Here is a 15631-nt window from a genome sequence, read left to right on the forward strand (position 1 = left end):
TCAGGAGATTGTCAGTTTTAGTGCTTTTAATTTTTATCAGCAAACATTCGTTAATCCAATGTGTATCTCATTCCTTTTTTATTCCATTACAAACAATTGCTTTTTCCACCTTCTGAAATATGATTAGCATCTCTTCAACTGAGTGCATTCGTGGACTTGCCTCACCGAAATGGTAGTTGAGGCCAAAGCGCACCATCTTTACCTCAACCAACATGTCTTGTATCTTGTTCCCCCGGCCCGGCAGTTAAAGCCTGGGACCGGTCGGTGATGGTGGTTTACAATTTATCTCGTCTGAATTTCTCAACATGTAACTTACTTAACCAATCCTTTATTAAAAAATTGTTAATGTTATTAAACCTAGTTATTAATTCTTCCCGATTTCTCAGATAATTTGATTTTTTAATTATTCTAAAAAGAATATATTTCTTGCATTTATCCGATGAAGTCAATTTAGCCATAGTGGTGACCGAAACGTGTAATGTTTCCCGCAACCCGATCGAAATCTTTTTCCATCTTAAAAAATCATTAGTTATTTTTATTGTTAAATATACTTCACTCAATTTCATGTTAGTCCAAATAGGTATTTTTTTCTCTGTGTATACACGTGCATCACTGGATATTTACACTGGATTATCTCATCTTATTACAAGGTAAGATCTTTTATTTTTCAAATTTATTCTTGCATGAGTCAGTAAATAATAAGTTGATGGTCAGTTAAAATCTAATTATTACATTTTATTAACTTTAAGTGTGAGAAATTCTTAATTATATTTGTAATAAATTGCTCCTTACTAGAAGTATCACTGATTTTTATAGCAATTTATAATCATTTACTCTAAACTTATTTAGTATTATTCTACGCACGCTACAATTTAACAAATGCGGACATTTTTCTCGCAATCTAATATCACAAATATTTGCTTCTTATCAAAAGATAATTCTCCCTATCCAAAAATTATGTCAGAATACCCGTCTATCACTAACCCCTCGTTACATGATAAAAAAAAACGAAGTTTTGGTTTATCACCATATCGAGACCGTTGGTCAAGCAGTTTTTTCTAAACCGCGACGATTATCTGCTGATATTATTAACGCTGCTAAAAAAGAATTTGAATTTATGCTTTCGCAAGGTGTTATCCGCCCTTCTAAGAGCCTGTGGGCGAGCTCGTTACATATGACAAAAAATAAAAAAAACTGATTTGTGGCGATTACAGGCGTTTGAACGCCTTTACTGTTCCCGACCGCTACCCTGTTCGACCCATCCAAGATTGCACTCAGCAATTTTCAAATAAATCTATATTTTCGGTATTAGATCTTACTCGAGCTTATTACCAAATTCCAGTCTTTCCACTAAATATTCCGAAGACTGCCGTTACGACCCCTTTCGGCCTCTTCGAGTATGTTTACATGCCCTTTAATTTACGGAACGCCGGCCAAACATTCCAACGATATATTCACCAAGTGTTATCTGATTTAGATTTTTGTATTCCGTACTTTGACGACCTCTTAGTTGCGTCGAGTAATGAAGACGAACATATAAAACACATCTTCGTCTAATTTTTCAGCGTCTTCAACAACACGGTTTAAGGTTAACCGGGTCCAAATGTGTTCTAGGTCAAACCTCTGTAAAATTTTTCCGGGCAGTTTAATTACCCCTTCAGGTGTATAACCTCTGCCGGAAAAGGTTCAAATAATACGTGATTATCCAAAACCAAAAACAGTTTCAGAATTGCGAGGTTTTCTGGCAATGGTTAATTTTTAAAGACGTTTCCTCTCTAATGCTGCTCAAATGCAAGCTTCATTAAACGATTTTTAAAAAAATTCGGAGATGGTTTTTTACAATTTATCTTGTCTGAATTTCTAAACACGTAATAACATGTAAATTACTTAACCAATCTTTAATTAAATAATTGTTAATGTTATTAAACCTAGTCATTAATTCTTCACGATTGTTCCAGATGATTTGTTTTTTATAGTTTTTTTTAAATTATTCAAAAAAAGATAACATTTCTTGCATTTATCCGATAAGTCAATTTAAATTTAGCCATACTCACTTTATTTGTATTATTTTTTTTAAGGATATTAATCTTCTTGACAAGTGTCAAAAAGCAATTCCTCGTACAGATAGGATGCTTAAATCCACTACTCATGTTTAAGCTTTGCACTTTCGTGAAGATAATATCGAAACCCATTGTCAAGTTACATTACCTGGAGGGGTAAGTTTGATGTCAGTTTATTTTTGGCCTATGTAATGATATGTCAATCGTTAAGATATAATATGAATGTTTCATATCAAAATGTGTTTTTCTAGGTTTGGAAGCAAGAAAGGGAACGGCCTAGATTGAAACCTTCTGCAACCCCTTCCAAATATCTCTCATCGAATACGAGAAAAAGGAAACCTCCTACTTCAAGAAATAAAGCTATAACTGGTATATATTTTCATTTTCTTGGTTAAGAAATACATATCCTAATATTTATTTCGCCCCATAGGTACTAGGAATTAATTTTTTAATAATATTTCTGATAAATTTGTTGATTCACAGAATTTAACATCTTACTCCAATTTGATAACCTCTGGTGAGTGGGAATAGCATTTAAAAAGAGAGAAAAAAAAACATTTAATTTCATTATTTTTTAATGCGTATTATTCCAGGTTCAGATATGAACTCAGCATTTACAGACGTTGTACAACTTTTTGGTAGTAATTATTTTTCTGTTTGCAGAGATGCCAACTTGCTCCAGACAGCAAATATATATTTTAAAGTGGTAGTTTATAAATTGTGATTCCTGGTTTAATAAATTCAATTTAGTAGACTTTTATCCACCACTATTTCTAAATAATTCGCAGGCTTGTCAAGTCAGTACTTATGTCATGCTACACCTATACCTTTTAAAAAGCAAACAAAAATAGTCAAATATATATGCGAAATTTACTTTGTTGTTATTTACCGTTTTTTAATTATTTTGGCGTGTCCGGAGCAGTTGGCATCTCCGTGTTTGTAACAAAATAAATTTTTAATTAGCAAAAGGTTAAGTTTTTGAGGTCAAAAACTGGTTTTTGGAAAGGCGCATCAAAAAATTATTAATAAGTGTCGAAAACTGTAATAAATTGTTGAGAGCTGTTAAAAAACTGAGATAATATTCTTTTTAACAGAAGTTAAATTACGTACTATACTGCATTACAGTTATTACTACAGTTATGATTTACAATAAAAATCATATAATGCAATCAAAAAAGTTCTAACTGTTTAATTTTATTTTAAATGAAAGTGCCCCTTCTATTGATGCATTGTATCTTTTAAAACCAACTGATTCAAGTGAGTTTATATGATTAATCTAATATATATAATTCTCTTACTTGGCTACCCAAATTTTGCCTGTATTTCTTTTCCGCCGGTGGCAACGTTTTCTTTGTTTTGTTTAAGTTACTATTTGTCTTACACGGCGACAAAAAAAAGGCTCATTACAACTCCCCGAATGGCAACGCTAGAAAATCAACCAATGATTGCCGCTAAAAATGTCACATGCCAAATCTAGATGAGGTGGCTCAACATATAGCGCTTTTAAAAACGGAAACTGCAATTACCAGAGAGCATCAGCTGCGGCACTCTCATACTATTAGGCTATGCAGAAGTGAGTAGTCTTTGTCGATAAATCTCTATTTCAGTATTTTGTCGAAAGCGCTTTTTTTCACGAATTTATATATTACGAATTTGTTTGACGATTTTTGATTTATATCACGAATTATATACTATAGCACATTTCTAATAGGAATTACATGTCATTTATTTGAATTCAAATTTATTTTAATGACTTAGTATTTACTAAAAAGATGTAATTTTTTTTAAAAAAAAGTTTTTATATGGATTTGAATGATTGTTTTGAATTCTTAGAATTTTGTACCTAAGTTAGTAGCGAGCGAAGCAAACCATATAAGATTGCGTAGCGATTTTCGGGGGTTGGCGAGCGTCAGCGAGCAGGGGGCGCAGCCCACTAGTTTTATATAAGATTTGAATTTCGTTATTTTATTTACTTAGTGTGCAATAATTTTTACCCGTCTGTGCAACTCTGCATAGTTGAAAATCTAATGTTTGCTGCTGATATTTATTTTTGTAAATATTGGTCATCAATGTAAAGCTTTGACTGTTTCATTTCAATTTAGGGGAAATTGCTACATTTAATATGATATTATGTATTTCAAATTATTATTAAAAAACCACATATTATCAATCTTAATAATTTTTGAAATTTGTTTTATGATTTTAGGAAGTGATGTCACTTGCAACTTAAATATTCCGGCTGGTAATAGATTATTTTTTGCAAATAAAATATTTTATTTTTAATATTTATATGAAACATTTTTATAGATATAGCTTCAGCTTCCCAGCCACTTGATTGTGTACCATTTGACTTTCCGCACTTGAAAGATAACAGCAGTCGTTTTCTTAGAAAAGGTTGGACATATTTTTTTGAATAATCAACTGGATTTCTCTTTTGGAATGATGATAGTCTGGAGAGGTGGTTAATTGTAAACAAAGACCTTTATGCTAAAGTAATTTTTATTTTTGAACAGATGAAATTAAATTTCTTTCTGTTTTAGTTATGTATATGCCTATAAGGAATTGTATAATGTAGGAAACCCAGAATTTTTAAGAAAAAACAAACCTACTGACTTTTTTCGAATCGAAATCAAATTTTTCATATTTTTATTTTTTGTAACTTTAGAGTAGGCCGGCCAGGTGGCCGAGTGGTTAGCGTGTCTGACTGGTCCCGGGTTCGAATCGTGCTCAGGGCATGGACGTTTCTATCCCTCTCTGTGTGTTCTATGTCCTTTCTCCTTTGTGTGCGTGATTGTGCGAATGTGATCCGCCCTATAAAAGGGTTTGTGTGAGTAATTAGTGTGAGTGAAATTTTGTTTTGAAATTTTCCACAAATTTGATTATACAAAAAAGAGTGCTTTCTAACATTGTATCAATATGTTTTCTCAATTTTCTTCGCGTTTTTTGTATTTATTTATTATGTTATATATATATATATATACATGAACTAAAAAATGAAATATAGACTTGAAAAATAAAAGCCTAAGTATGGTCCCCCCCCCCAATAAAATTTATCTGACGACGCCAATGCATTTAATTATGTATGTATAAGAAGATAATTGTACGTATTTTGCTTACAGAGGGCAGGAAAAATATCTTCTACAAAAAGAAAAAATGATGGCTCTCTACTTTCTCAACAGGTAATTAGTGTGAGTGAAATTTTGTTTTGAAATTTTCCACAAATTTGATTATATTCACAAAAAATAGAGCTTTCTAACATTGTATCAATATGTTTCCTCAATTTTCTTCGTTTTTTGTATATATATATGGATATATGTAAATAGCAGAATAAATAAATACAAAAAAAGCGAAGAAAATTGAGAAAACATATTGATACAATGTTAGAAAGCACTCTTTTTTGTGAATATATAATCGTGTGAGCTGATGAAAAGATCATCTTTTATTTTCCGAATCTTTTTAAAATTTTTGTCATTTTTTTTCGGATTGCTTTTTTCTCCGGAACTAGAGACTTGAAAAATAAAAGTCTAAGTATGGTCCCCCCCCCCCAATAAATTTTATCTGACGACGCCAATGGCTTGCAGGCTGCAAGGTGTGAGAAATTTGGCATGCGCTACACTTATCAGGATGGATATATGAATGTCTGCTGATAATGATTAAATGAAGATGAAATATCATTTTGGAATTCTCTGGATTTATAAAGCAAGTGTTGCAATTTTTATAATAAAAATTTTTTTCTTTCTTATTTGATGATAATTTTCTATAGAATGGTTTTCTGCGTCCGATTATGAACAAAAAAATGCAAAAAGAAACAAGAAAGTTTTTTATTTTAAAGTGAGGAATTTATAGAATAGTTTTTTTTGTTTTTGTTTCGAAAGCATTCCTTATTTTACGTTTTTTAATGTATGAATAATGAAAAGTTCCAAGACATACAAACATCTTAGGGAGCGTAAGATACTCTAATTAACCGTCAGTTACTACCTTGACGAAACATTTAAAGAAACTCAAAAGATGTTACAGATCTCAAGAAGCCATTTTTGGAGTTTTAAGGGAAAAATCCTCAGAAATGGATCCCAATGATAGGAGAGGTAATACTTTTGATGCTACAATGTAAGAAACAAATAATTGTGGCTAGTATGAAACGATTCATGATTTCTTTTTGAATATTCGTTAAGTTCATTATTGCTGGACGCAATCGTAACAGCAAACTTGCTGGAAGTGAGGGATGTGTTACCTTCGTGCAGCGTATTGATTGTCTCATTGATGCCATGAATTCTAGGGTGTCGTTATCAGCTTTAAGGATACAATCCAAAGCTTTTAAGGTATTTCAAAGGCAGGATTTTTATTATATTGCAAAATTGCTTTAAAAATAAACTGTATCTTACACTGAAGTTATAATTTTAGGAAATTCAGAGTTTCATTGAATACCCTGTTGAGTGTGAGCGCCTCAAGAGGGAGAGGAATTATCATTTTATTCTTCACTCGACTTATCCTGGCTTGATTGTCACTCTTAAAGCCTCTCTAGAGTTGTCACGTTTCTTGATTGGTACTTGCAATTATGTTAATGTTATGACATCTGGATTTAATCAAGATTTCCTTGAGGTTCTTTTTTTATTTTTCATTTACAAGTATATTTGCTATGGATTACGTGCGAAATGATTTTTTAAGATAAATGTTTTAAACTGTAAGGATTTCTTAGAGAGGTTTTTAGGAATAATGAGGCATGCCTGTGGCTCCAACCATCACTCAAGCTCCACTGTATTTTTACAGGTTTTCTGTTTAGTAGGAACGTATTCGCTAATAAAGTCACTTAAAGGTTCCAACATTAGGGAAGGCAATCTCCATCAAAGCTTGATTGATTTTCACGGAATTAAATTAATCAAAAAAGGAAAATGGATGTTTAAGCTTATCGAACGTAAGGGTAAACTGGCGGAAACTCAAACACGATTGCCATCTTTAGACGATCATTCCTATAACATTAATTCTGATGATAATCTATGTATATATTATTTGAGAATAAAGTTTTCAAATGAAGAACGTATCATTTTGGACTTCTCTGGATTTATAAATAAAGCAGGTAAGTGTTGCAATTTTTATAATAAAAATTTTTATTTGTAAATTTTTTTTTCTTATTTGATGATAATTTTCTACGTCCGATTATGACCAAAAAAAAGCAAAAAGAAACATGAAAGTTTTTTTATTTTAATGTGAAGAATTTTTAGAATCATTTTTTTTTTTGTTTCGCAAGAATTCTTTATTTTACGTTTTTTAGTTTATAAATAATTAAATGTTCCAAGATATACAAAAATCTTAGGGAGCATATGATACTCCAATTATAGTCTGTTATTATCTTGACGATATATTTAAAGAAACTCAAAGGATGCTATGAATTTCAAGAAGCCATTTTTGGAGTTTTTAGTAAAAAAACCTCAAAAATGGATCCCAATGATAGGAGAGGTAATATTATTTTCATACCATAATGTAAGGAAACCAATAATTGTGGTTAACATTAAACAATTCATGATTTCTTTTCTAATATTCGTTAGGTTCATAATTGATAGACGAAATGAAACTGTCACCAACTTTGGTTTTTAGCACTGAAACCCTTGAAATCCATGGCTTCACAGATCTTGGGAAGTATACTCCTGAGCGGCAAAAATAACAAAAAGGCGATCACGCGCTAGTTATGATGTTACAGCCTTTTAGAGGAAATTGGGTACAATCCATTGCATGTTTTTTGAGCAAAAATGCCGCATATAAGCTTTATTTTTAAATATGATTCAATGTAAAATGTAAGAGCTAAGCGCTTCTTATTTACTAACATAAAGCTGATCAACTCAGATTCGTATTTTCCTTATTTAGGCTCTGTACTTCACCATTTGATTATAGAGTGTGTTATGCTACTTGAGAATACCAACTTTTATGTCCATAATGTCACAACTGAAGGCGCCTCATGAAATCGGAGCATGTGGCACAAATTTGGCATCACGATGGACAATAGCTGTGAACACATATGTGGTCAGACAAGACAGATGTGGTTCATGTCAGACTTCCCACACCTTATAAAATGTTTTAGAAATGCTATAGTTAAGAACATAAATACAATGGTAATAATTCTTCGTTTTTTTAAAACTAAATCCAGAAATTAGCATTATATTGAATATTATGAGTAGCCCCCCCCCTTTTTTTTAATCATATGACATTTTAAAATATTGTCCATTTTTTTCAAATATTACAATTAAAAATGAAGATTTACTTTTAAGAAATATTATGAAATTTTAAACACCAGATGGACCAGTGTCTTTGAAATTTTGGGATGCTGTTCTGGAAAGTGACAAATCAAACCATTACAACTTGAAGGTTTGTACCAAGCTGACTACTGACCATGTTAGGCCCAAGCATTTTCAAACGATGAGTGTGGCAATGGCTTTTCAGGTAATAATCCTTGTTAGTAGTCTCTTTCTGTTCTTAGTTTTTCACGATCTGATATTTTGGCGTAGGGATTGCCAAATTGTTTTTTTAAGATCAATTATTTTCAGTTTAAACACAATGCATTTATAAAAAAGAAATTTTCATTTTAGTGCAGTATTTTTATCAATTTCTTATACAAATTGAGAGCCAATTTAGGAAATAAAAAAGCAATTGGTTTCAATTTTGAGAGCATTTTTTCTTAAAAATGAACTCATCTTGACTAAACTAATTTTCTTTAATTCAGTTTTTTAGCAGCTGGAAATGCAGCATTTTAAAACTCGTAACAGCAAACTTGCTGGAAGTGAAGGATGTGTTACCTTCTTGCAGCGTATTGATCGGCTCATTGATGCCATGAATTCTAGGGTGTCGTTATCTGCTTTAAGGTTACAATCCAAAGCTTTTAAGGTATTTCAAAGGCAGGATTTTTATTATACTGCAAAAATGGCTTTAAAAATAAACTGTATCTTACACTGAAGTTATAGTTTTAGGAAATTCAAAGTTTTATTGAATATCCTGTTGAGTGGGAGCGCCTCACGAGGGAGAGGAATTATCATTTTATTCTTCACTCGACATATTCTGGCTTGATTGTCACTCTTAAAGCCACTCTAGAGTTGTCACGTTTTATGATTGATAGTTGCAATTATGTTTATGTTATGACATATAGATTTAATCAAGATTCTCTCGAGGTACTTCTCTTTATTTGCAAGTATATTTGCCATGAATTATGAGAAAAATGAATTTTTAAGATACTGTATGGATTTCTTACAGAGGTATTTTGGAATAATGAAGCATGCCTGTGGCTACAACGATCACCCAAGCTCCACGGTATCTTTACAGATTTTCCACTTAGTAGGAACGTGTTCACTAATAAAGCCCCCCAAAGGTTCCAACATTAGTGGAGGCAACCTCCTGCAAAGTTTGATTGACTTTCAGACTGTCACCGATTTAGATTCCTCAAAATAAAAAAATTATAATGGATGATTAAGTTGAACACACTTATCGAAGGTAATGGTAACCTGGCGGAAACTCAGACACAATTGTCATCGTTAGACGATCATTCCTATAACAACATTAATTCTGATGATAATCTATGTATACATTATTTGAGAATAAAGTATATTTTGCTGGCTATGTTTCCAGAAAGGGAAAAAAGTATGTTTAGACAGCCTAATTTCTTAAGATGTTAATCCTCTCTATGCTGAATTGATAAAATTACAATCTCATGGTGGGTTATTGCTTCCCTCAGAGGAATTATTTAACTGCATCTCTTTATTAGAGAACACAGAAATGTCCACGATCAATATCAATACATTGAATGAAGTATATGATAATCTGGAGGATCTGATGAACCACCAACACCCACAGACACTGTCCTCATTGTTAATTTTTTCTTAATCACAAGAATTTTTTTTTTCTCTTTGTGATCGCTCCAATTGTGCACAAAGTTAATGAAACAAAAAAAATATAGAAAATAATCCAAATTATAAGTTTTTAAAAATGTAAAATAGTCGTATGTTTTTTTAATTAATTAGTTTTATGTTCATAAAAACACAATCACGATGATACCTTTCATTTGTTTATATCTGATTTTTTTATGTTATTATTTTCTTAAATCAAAATTGTAAATTAATTTATTGGGTTCATCTTTGTCTTTAGTATAAGCAAATTTTTCTGGCGCCTACCTGGATCTACTATAATTTATTTCATAGATGTGTGTATTTTGCTTATTGATTCTTAAAAAAAATATTTTTTTCTTCCGTCATCTGTTGAAATTTATATTAATTCATTTATATATAAATTTGTTTTATGGAGTTCTTTTTAAGATGAGTATGATCATTAACACGATTTCATTTTTTGTCTATGGCATCTCCTTGGATTTATTATTCAGGGTGTAGGAAAAAAAGTCATTGTATCATGGTATGGAAGTTTACTATTTTTTTTTGTGTGTTCATTTTTTTTTTCTTCCAGCCACTTATATTTTGTTAATTGATTAACCCTTAATTTTAATATTGATATTATTTCGTACCAATGATAATATTATATTGTAATTGCAACAATTTATACTAAAATTTTAATTAGTTAGCCAGGTTTTTTTTCTTCACTCTTTAAACCATTTCACTGATTTATGCATTTTATTTACTGGATTTATTAACCTGCTCTATTTTCCAAATTTATTATAATTCATGTATTCTGTTTCTGTAAGAATACAAACAATCTGTTACATTATATTTTTTTACTTTTACGATTAGTTATGAACTACTTATAGGTATGCTTTCCCTGTGCAAACCAAAAAAAAATAAAGGAAAAAAGCCCCAAAAAATCCTCTCAAATCCAGCTATGGTGCTGGACTGTTTTAAGTTGGATTTTTGTGTGTGTGTGTGTTACATCTAATATTTTTATCACAATTTCAATCTATGCGCTATTTGTTTCTTCTAGACTGAAAATTATTATGCTGATTTAGAACGTTTATAAATTTCAATACATTGAAAGCAAAAGTAATGCATAGAAGAAAGTACTCGCGTGTAAGTCGTGGCATTTCAAATTTTTTTTATAGTAAAATATTTCTATTGCTTGCAATTTTTTGATACAGCGTTTTTAAAGTAATGTATAAAATTATTTTACAAGAATTTATATAACATAAAAATGCATTTATTTTTACTTGAGCATATTTACTAGTGTTTTTTTCCACAAATGTTTTACAAATTATGAATCGTTTAATAATTGAAATAATAATTTAGTACTTGAACTTCTATTAAACATATTCAAGAACATGCTATAATAGATAACTTATAATGAATTATTTATAATATCTAGTGTGAAACTTGAAATTTTAACATTGTCAACATACTTAATATAATGCAATTTAAGCTTTTTTGGATAAAATTAAGGAAGAAATAAAAACAAATGCATTAAAAATAAATAAATCAATTGTAATTATGCTAACATTGTCAACATAATGTATAACATACTTAATGTAATGCTTTTTAACATTTTTTAGATAAAATTAAGGAAGAAAAAAACAAATGCACTAAAAATAAATAAATCAATTGTATAAATGAAAAATTTTTTTTTACAAAGTTTTGTACTCAGTGCCAGAATATTTTAGTAATAAATTATTCTCACTTTAAATTGGCTTTTTGACATTTTTACAGTAGTAGTCAGCTTTTATTCAAAGTTTTCGCTGCACACATGCTAAAAGTACAGGTAAATAAGAAACATCTTCAGGCAGACCTCATGAGTAAAACAGATAGGATAGTTCCACTGAAAAACTTATCAAATATGGCTGCAAAATATAAAACACCTGATAAGAAACTGTTTGAAATAGCGAAATCATAAAATAAGTGAAAAATATACAAAATGCATGCCTCCGAAAGACGTTTACCAGTACACATTCAAAGCTTTCGCTGCACATGTGCTAAAAGTGCAGGTAAATAAGAAGCATCTTCAGGCAGACCTCATGAGTAAAACAGATAAGATAGCTCTACTGAAAGACTTATCAAATATGGCTGCAAAATATAAAACTCCAGATAAGAAACAGTTTGAAATTGTGAATATTTTAGAAACAACTCACAAATGTTCAGTAGATATTCTAAAAAGAATCGCGTTCTGGAAGGACTTTTTATCCAAGACAAGGAAATGATATGTACCCTAAGATATTATTTTTTGATGGGACTTACAAGCTGATTGACCTGGGATTAACTTGCTACATATTTTTGGTAGAAGATGGTAATGGTATGTTGAAAATGTTATTTTTTTAAACGTTTTTATTTCATAATAAACATTTATTAATTTTATTTCACATGCCTATTTAAAAAATATTTTGCCCATACCTATTGAGATATTTTACAGTTCTTATTTTCTTGCTTTACATATCTAAGCATTATATTAAATATCTTTTTGTGTGTCACGGCATGACAATGATTATGACATATATATATATATATAATTTTATGTAAACACCATGTGTTTGCCAGTAATTTTTAGACCTAGGCAGACTATGTATATGGTTATATAGTGGTGGCGCCTCCCTCTTCTGGCCGCATCAAAACGAACCACGCTTGTGCACAGCTTAATGCTATTTCAATAGGCTTTTTAGTGATACTTTGTTTTTTCAAGTATTTTTATAAAAAAAATAGATTTCTTTTAGTAGAAAACGGACTTTTCTGGTAAGAAACAGTTCATATTATTAAATTAAGAAGGTGAGAGTATGAAAAAACTAGTTAATATTAATAGAAACGTTTTTATTTAATGCTGATTGCTAAGCCTTGTGATTTAAGTTTTGTTTACATTTCGACAGATTGATATGTATATATAAATATATTATATTTATTTGTCATTTTTGTAAAACATGGCGTGGAAAGCTTTTACAACTTTTAACATTAATTTTTCTTTAAGGCTAATTATGTGTTTCTTTCTATTTTTTTGTAATGTAAATAAATTATATTGAGGTCGTTTTGTTGACTGTGTTAAGGTGCCTTTATTAATTTAATCAAGCATTACTGATTAAAAATAAATGAAAAAAAAAAGCAAAATTTTTTCTTTCTACTTTTTCCTGCAGTATATTTATATAGGTTATTTTCAATTATATGAATTTTCCTTTCCATTCCATTAAATGTGTCTAACAATTTAAATGTTTATGATGTAATAGAACATATATGTATATGGTTCGGTGAGGGGAATGTAAGACTTTCAAAAATGAAACAATATGGCAAAGAAACACACTCTTTAATATTGAAAGATAACAAACCATCTACGAAACTTCACAAACTCCAATTAACAAGTTATTCTTTAAAAACATTAAAAGAACAATTAAAAACTTAAACTTTTGATTGTAAATGTCGCATACTGCAGGTGGGCGTCACCGGGAAGAATTGGGATATCGGGACGAAGTCTCGGACGCTGCACAACAACCTCTCTCGAACCGATTTAAAATTTAATTTTCAGTGCTCCTAGCTCGCAGGGCTATCTACACTTTCATCGAATAGTGAGAATATCAATAAGGGAGGAGAGGGGGTCAGGGGGCGTGCAGGCGTTCTGCATATAAATGAGATAAACAGTTTAGAAGTAATTGGCGCCTACACAGGCGCAGTCTGGGTACCTCTCTCGAAGGCAAACTGTCATCTCTTAAATACTGGACTTCAGCCTTTTCACTCCCTGCCTTGGCCGCCGGTTAATGCTCCTCCGCCGGTATTCATCCGCGCAGGAACTATTTCGGTTCGTCCTCCTACCTTCGATCTTCGTTCCAATCCTCGATCCTTCTACCTCAGTTTCTCATGCTATCTGAGCTGACGCAACCAACAGCCTCTACAATATACTTTTTAATTAAAAAACAAAATTGCAATCTTCTTTGTATATGTAGAATTTTTAATAAAGCCTAATATATTTAATTTAGATGATATTATGTATGTGTGTAAATTTGTTAAACATTACTCATGATTATGGATCTTAAATTTTTGTTGAATGTAACATATGTTTGTAATATATTGATGATTTATTTAAAGGATTGAAAATGGTTATGTGTATTGCCCCTGGTTGGAAACATTATAACCAGAGAGGCACCTGCCGCTTTTTTCGAACACCTGCTGATCCAAATGTGCAAAAAATATGGATTAGGAATATAAGGTAAATTAATTACAACTTAATAAACTTCAAATTTTTTTGTTATTTTAATTGCATAATAGTAAAGAATTTTAATTTGCTTTATAGGAGATATGATATTCAAATTTCGAAAAATCATGTGATATGCCAGTGCCATTTCAAAGATGGATTAAAAGAAAATGGGCCAACGCTTTTTGAGCACAATAAGGATAAGATTTTTAGATTTCCATTCCCTGAAAAAGCTTAAAAAAAAGAAGGTATTTCAATATATTCTAACAGTTTTATCGAAATGGTATATATATTATGTTTCTCCACCTCAGTATATCTGATATGTTTGACGCATTTAAAAGTATTATCTACATAAATGTCTTGTATAATTTCTTACAATGATGAAATGAAAAAAAATTAGCTATTTTCTTATAATGACTTTCGTTCAAGGTATATCTGTTCAAAGTATGTGTAAAAACTACATTATTTTACTATTTATTACACCATTACTAAAGTAGTTTTTGACTACTTTTTTTAATGTAGTTACTACAAACTGCTTTGAATACGGAGAGGGGAGTGTTTATGGAGAAATTTGATCACGCTTCTCTAGCCATTTGTCTATTTCACTCACTCCGGGCTTTTGAAAGAAAGATACTATACCATATTTTGAACATGACAAAAAAAAAAAAAAAAAAAAAATAAGCGTAGAGGTAAAAAATTTAGATAATTGAAAAAATAATTAAAAAGGACTTTTTTTTTTTTTTTTTTGCGTTTGTATCATTCTTCTGGCTTAATTTATTTAACATATACTAGGCAATTGCATAAACATCTTTCTTATGTTATGGTTCTGCAGTCCTTGCTTGTTATCACTCGCGACTCCCGTGATACATTTTCTTAACAATATTTTATACACGGACCAAACTGCCAGACAATTCGACAGTATTCGGACAGCTAACTTATCAGCCCTATGGTACCGAGAAAAGTAATAGGGTAGTGTGAACATTTTTGACAAATTTGTCAAAAAACCTTATTAAATATAATTTTTAACTGATGGTGAAGTATTTTTTTAAAACTATAATTTAGAAGTTTTGTTGCATTTTTTTTTAAATATCTGGACTTAAAAAGTTGCTAGACTAAAGACAATTTTGATAACTTGTTGTCATTCATCTGATCTCAAATTTATCTAAGTCGTAATGAAATTTATGTTTCAATCTAAACCTTATTGGAGAATAAATAAAGAGGTATACTAATTTAAACGCCAATGTAATAGAACATTTCCAAATGTACTAAGAAAGACATTTTGAACGCAAGTCAACAAATTTGAAACCTACACATTTGATTACAGATCTTAGCCAATAAATTTCACTTGAATATTTCATTTCATATGACTTAACTCAATAATTCAAAAGTTTTCATTAGGCTTCGGTCTTTTGGTATGATTTTTAGAAGCCTAATTTTGCTTTCCGATAATCTTTTAATTGAGAGCAGGATTTATGAATCGAAGCATTATATGCATA

The 15631-nt window shown here is 30.6% G+C and overlaps 1 protein-coding gene across 3 annotated transcripts; it reads left to right on the top strand.

Moving 5' to 3' along the window:
* The first annotated feature begins 259 nt into the window (after nucleotides 1-259).
* Nucleotides 260-14844, top strand: LOC122269593 (uncharacterized). 3 transcript variants are annotated; one of them, XM_087153341.1, is made up of 8 exons: nucleotides 260-650; nucleotides 2079-2216; nucleotides 2312-2429; nucleotides 4267-4302; nucleotides 5180-8492; nucleotides 11681-12260; nucleotides 14030-14150; nucleotides 14235-14844. In XM_087153341.1, exons 6-8 carry the CDS (start codon nucleotides 12170-12172, stop codon nucleotides 14371-14373), a joined length of 351 nt encoding a protein of 116 aa, XP_087009467.1. In that variant the 5' UTR covers nucleotides 260-650; nucleotides 2079-2216; nucleotides 2312-2429; nucleotides 4267-4302; nucleotides 5180-8492; nucleotides 11681-12169; the 3' UTR covers nucleotides 14374-14844. The 3 variants fall into 3 exon arrangements, 2 of the variants coding, with proteins under 2 accessions (XP_087009467.1, XP_087009468.1); XR_015429764.1 differs by lacking the exons at nucleotides 11681-12260; nucleotides 14030-14150; nucleotides 14235-14844 and having other exon boundaries at nucleotides 5180-8164; nucleotides 8347-10077; XM_087153342.1 differs by lacking the exons at nucleotides 260-650; nucleotides 2079-2216; nucleotides 2312-2429; nucleotides 4267-4302; nucleotides 5180-8492 and having other exon boundaries at nucleotides 11411-12260.
* The last annotated feature ends 787 nt before the right edge of the window (nucleotides 14845-15631 follow it).

The sequence above is a fragment of the Parasteatoda tepidariorum genome, chromosome 10 (genome assembly GCF_982258835.1).
Source record: "Parasteatoda tepidariorum strain Cologne lab strain chromosome 10, Ptep-v5.0, whole genome shotgun sequence".
Taxonomy (NCBI): domain Eukaryota; kingdom Metazoa; phylum Arthropoda; class Arachnida; order Araneae; family Theridiidae; genus Parasteatoda; species Parasteatoda tepidariorum.

Bases quoted from the DNA above. Each gene is read 5' to 3' on its own strand.
- LOC122269593 (XM_087153341.1), top strand. From the start codon at position 12,170: ATGTACCCTAAGATATTATTTTTTGATGGGACTTACAAGCTGATTGAC. The intron at 12,261-14,029 runs GTATGTTGAAAA...ATTTATTTAAAG, and splicing joins TTTGGTAGAAGATGGTAATG to GATTGAAAATGGTTATGTGT. The intron at 14,151-14,234 runs GTAAATTAATTA...TTTGCTTTATAG, and splicing joins ATATGGATTAGGAATATAAG to GAGATATGATATTCAAATTT.